The sequence below is a fragment of the Malurus melanocephalus genome, unplaced genomic scaffold, assembly GCF_030028575.1.
Source record: "Malurus melanocephalus ecotype Western Australia unplaced genomic scaffold, MMel_1.1 scaffold_999, whole genome shotgun sequence".
NCBI lineage: Eukaryota > Metazoa > Chordata > Aves > Passeriformes > Maluridae > Malurus > Malurus melanocephalus.
This window is the reverse complement of record NW_026624231.1, coordinates 72,456-77,234: the sequence shown is the minus strand read 5'-3', so window position 1 is coordinate 77,234 and position 4,779 is coordinate 72,456. Positions and strand designations below refer to the sequence as shown.

The 4,779-nt window shown below is 53.7% G+C and overlaps 1 protein-coding gene across 1 annotated transcript in view; it reads right to left on the bottom strand.

Moving 5' to 3' along the window:
• Positions 1-3,098, bottom strand: part of LOC130585900 (uncharacterized) — a 3,471-nt gene extending 373 nt beyond the window's left edge. Inside the window, exons 1-7 of the mRNA XM_057386574.1 lie at positions 2,922-3,098; positions 2,269-2,525; positions 1,839-1,924; positions 1,176-1,279; positions 802-919; positions 482-590; positions 3-159 (exon numbers count right to left, since the gene is read on the bottom strand). Coding sequence (XP_057242557.1) covers positions 3-159; positions 482-590; positions 802-919; positions 1,176-1,279; positions 1,839-1,924; positions 2,269-2,525; positions 2,922-3,066 — 976 coding nt within the window. The 5' untranslated portion in view covers positions 3,067-3,098. The remainder of the gene's footprint in view (positions 1-2; positions 160-481; positions 591-801; positions 920-1,175; positions 1,280-1,838; positions 1,925-2,268; positions 2,526-2,921) is intronic.
• Between the last annotated feature and the right edge of the window lie 1,681 nt (positions 3,099-4,779).

Sequence of the window (4,779 nt, the reverse complement as noted above, 5' to 3'; positions counted from 1 at the left end):
GCCACGAGGGGGCGGTGTCTTCTTCTCCTTTCTCTCTGGAGACACAGCAGCAGCCACTCCTGCCACAGCAGCCACCCTCTCCTTCCTTAGCTTTTCCAATCCTCCAGGATGCAAGGCAGCAGCCGTCCCTGGCTGCCTCTGCTCTGCCAGGGGTGGAAGCTGTTATATGAAGCAAAAGGAAGGCAGCTCAGATATTTTGGCAACAAGTAAGGGTCCCATCCTGCAGCCAACAGAGAGTTTGAATGCCTCCTCTCTTCCCCAGCGTTCTTGGCAGTGACCCTCTGCTTCCTGGAGAAGCCTGGACACCACTGAGGTTTGGTTAAGAAAAAGATTGCTGGCAACATAGTACAGAATGATGGAGTTGCTCCCCAGACTGAATACAGGAGTCAAAAGACATCCCAAAACGAACACATCCAAAGGGATCCTTTCAACAGCCTCCCTGCAGGGATGCAAGACATGATCCTACATTCATGTCACATACCCAGTCATGTCTCCCCTGCCTGGTGGARGCTGCCAGCCCACCTCTGGGTACTTCCATCCCTTTGGTGGCTCTGTCCTTCTTCCCAGACTTCTCAATTGGAGGCAGTGAACTGCAAAGACACCACACAAGTACTTTGAGAACAGTGGGAGGCCTCCCCAAAATACTGCTGCCCATTACCCACTCTGCAGGAAGAGCCAAGGCCTTGGGCATACGCCCATATCTGCTCTCCATAAGTACAGGCAATGTGGCCAAAGGTGACAGCTCCTCACAGCTGTCCAGGAGCATGGGATTACCCAAAGCCAGCTCTCCYAGACTCTCACCTCCCTCTCTGCACGGCACCATCAGCCTTTTTCTTTTGTCTCCCCATCGCTCTCAGATCATGTATCCGACTTGGAGAAAGACGTGGACGAGAAAGGAGGCGTTGGCTGGGAAAGTTCCCTGAAGAAGGAAAAGGGGAAGCTCCTCTCAACTGCATCTCCAGAACACTTTGGACATGAGGGATCTCCCAGCCTTCCCATCCCAGTCCAGTCCCCTTCCCTGAGGGCCATGCTACTCCATGGTCCTGTTTGGAGGACCAATCCACTGCTTACTTGGRTCCCCATTCAGAAAAAGAGGGACCTGCTGGGACACTTTTCTGGCAGTAGACAGAATTCCCTTTGGCATGGAGGATGTCAGTTCCCAGGAGGGGACATACCCAGAGTTGTTTGGTGCTTGCTGTTGATTTTGATCATGATTCCAGTGCCTTGTAGGGAAGTATTTACAGGATGTGGCTGGGACTTCCCATCTGCCTGCACAAAGCTGGAAAGAAGGTGGTGACATCAGTTTGAATAAGGGGYGGCAGGGTCCATGACAGCCTCTGGAAAGAAGCTGTCCCAGGCATTCAGTTTTCCAAAGGAGACATAACATGGARAGTGGCACAAACACTCCACTGGAGGATGGGCAGAAGAGCCTCCCTCCACAGGGCTCCTCTCAGCTGGGTCTGGGATCCCCTTTGTCAGAGAAGCTTTTCAGGCAAAACACATCAGCAGTGACTAAGAACATCCCAGACTCTGGGGCCTGTTGGGTTTCAGTCTCTCTCAAAGGAAAAGGAAGAAGCCAGTGGAGCTACCTGCTCCTTGGCCCCCAACTGCGCCTCCAGAGTCATTCYCACAGAAATTGAAAGGTAAAGCAGGCCCTCTTCCCAGGGAATCCATCTGAAGACACTCCCCAAAGAAGCCAAAATGGCCATGGACCTTGCACAATTTCAATTCCACCTCCAAAACTCAATACATCCAAAGATTCCTCCCTCACAAGAGAAGCCAGGACAAAAAGGTGTTGCTGGTTATCAMCCCCCATGTACAGAAGTAATTGTACTCACTGTGGCAACACGAGAACACCTCCAGGAGGAATCTGGGAAATGTCCTTTTCTGTGCAGGCTACGAATAATGGCTTCAGATTTGGTGACTGCAACAGAGACATGGCAGGATCCACAGGGAATTTATCTGCTGGTCACAAGGCACATAACCCCTGTGCCACCCCCAGTCCCAACCTGCCCTCCTCAACCCCCAGCCACAGCTTCCCCTCCTCAACCCCAGCTGCCTCTCCACCACCCTGTGCCCCAACATCATCCCAAATCCAAATCCACGAGCTGTGCCAGCTCAGGGACAAGGCTGTGCCAGCAGCATCTGCACAGGAGCCAAAGCCCAAGGCTAGTTCCCTGAAGCACAGGGGCAGGCTCAGCTACCAGGACTGTGGAAAGGCTGTGTCCCCAGGAGTTTGAGGGCACATGGAACACATGCCAGACTCACCTGGAGCAAACCCTCTGCCAGGCACTCTGACTTAGCCACCTCTTGGACCAGGCTTTCAAAGAACCTCATGTCCACGTAGGTCCCCCGGCACACCAGAATGCCAATGCCCTTGAACACAAAGTCGAAGTTCTGGCCACTGGACAAGGCCCACTCACAGATCTTTATGGTGGCCTCGATGCACATCGCAATGGTGGCCTTGGGCTTGTGGAGGCGCATGGCCACCTCAGCACAGACCAAATCGTCAGCTTTGGAGAGCCCTGCAGAGAAACCACCCAACACAAAGTCACTCATTCAGCCCTTCTGTGGCCCCTCGGGAGCCCACCAACACGCCTCCCACCACAGTGACTCTTCACCCAGCAGCAAATTTGTGCTTTTGTGCCATGAGCCCCTGTCTCTGCACTGCCAGCGCAGCCACCAYGTTCCAGCCCCGCAGAACCTCCCAGGTGACTGCAGGAGCCAGCAGGAATGTGCCTTCCTGTTTCCCAAGGTGGCAGGGAGCATCAGCCTCCATGGTGCCAGGAGATTCTCAGGAACACCTCCAGGAGCTCTCCAGCAGCACTCAGCACACCCCAGCACCCAGAGGGCCCTGCAGGGGCTGCTGAAGGGACTCATCTGTGTCTGGGGAGAACACAGGGCTGAAGGGCTCATCTTACCAGGCACTGGGCTGTTGCCATGAAGGAACTTCTTCCCCACCAGAAACGGTTTGTTCAGATCAAACTCCGGACTCTCCACCATTAAACCTTCCCCTTCTCCACGACAGATGGGTCTTTTCACAATCTGGATGGTACCCAGGCCCATCAGCCCAACTTTCTGGAAGCAAAAGCAGGCAATCAGAGGACAGACGGCAGGGGAGGCTAAGGATGATCTGYGGTCTTTCCAGCCCTGTAGCTCCAAGGCCTGAGATGGAGACCCCAGGAAAGCACTGGAGAAGAGCCTTTCACTCCAGATAGTTCCTCATTCCCTCTTCTCCAGGATCTGCAGAGTGCAAGACGTGGGAGAAATTCCCAGAGCCTGGGAAGGCCCAAGGAGTGCAGAAACACTGCCTGGTCTCTCCCACTGGTGGTGTCCCTCCTTTCCAGCCATCCTGGGGAAGACTCCAAAGGGGAAACACAACATTCCCCTGCTCAAGTTCTACTTGACTTCTTGCCTGTGCTCACAGGGGGTCTGTGGCCAAAATGMAGGGTCTGCCTGGGACACTTCTGCTCTCTAGGGTGGGTGAGGGCTAGAGAGGGGGGAGGATCAGGAAACCCCCATGGTCTGAGGGAGGACTGTGAGGAAACCAGCCCCACCTTCTTCAGCAGCAGGTCTCGGTGATAGCACTCAGACACATAATCCCAAACTTTAGTGATTTCTGTCAGAAGAAGAGAAAGGGCATGTTGAAATTATGAAGTTCATCATCCCGCCCCCCTCACCTTCCTAATCTCAGATCTCCTTCTCCAAAGGGATCCTCTCCCTGGGCAGAGCCACCAATACATTCCCACTCCAGGGAGAGGAGAATGCCAGGGCCTCGGGGGAGCTCAAGGCTTTACCATCTTTGTGGAAGTACACGAGATCTGGAGACAGCGCAAGGAGGAAGCCAGGGAAAACTTCTGTCATGGCTGCAGTTCCTTCTGCCCGACTTCTTCCTCTCCTCCTGTCCATCCCACCATGGCCCCAGAACGGGGGCACCAGGTGGGACTATGGGGCACCACGGCTGGGCTGATCTCTGGCTATCAGGGAAGTGGGTGTTGTGGTTCCAGGGAGGCAGAACATCCATCCCATTGTGACCTCACATATGTCACCAAGGGGCTGCACAGCCACACGAGACACCCTCCTGACCCCAGGCTTCGCTCCACAGGGGAAGGAGGCTGCACTTGTCATTTTGAGGGGCTGCCCCCACCCAGCCACTGCTCTTCCTGATAAATCTCCCACAACCACTGCTGAAGCACACAGGAAAATCAGATGGAAATCAATTTAGAATGATTTACATGRACACTGGGAATTGCTGCGTTACAARTTAGAAATTTGGTAGAAAACAAACCCAASTAGTCCTGAGGGATCAGAGGGGCTGGGGGCAGCAGGGCTGAATTCCTCMTAGGAGCCAGTTTCACCTGGCAGGTCTGGTCACATCCAACGGGAACTTTCACAGACACAAATTCAKCAACAGGGCAGTTTATTGGAGTGGCAGGTTACACAGACTCTTGTTGGACTGAGAGTAATAAATGCATTGGACCTGCTAGAGCTGCACAAGACGAATGCTCCCAGGAATTCTGATGCACTGAAGACACAAATCTTTGCTAAGGGGTGTCCCTGCTTTGGGGARGAGGGAGGAGCAGCCAATTTGTGTGTAAATAAGACATATCAGGAGTCATAACAGAGAGAGATTACAAAGGCTCTGGGTCTTGGCAAGGGCAGAACAGAACATGACACCTGAACATCACTCCCTTTTCCACCTGGCAGATTCCAAGCCTGAGCCTGATAACCCATCAGCCCCTCAGCAGGTGATCACACCCAGGTACTCCCATCACCACA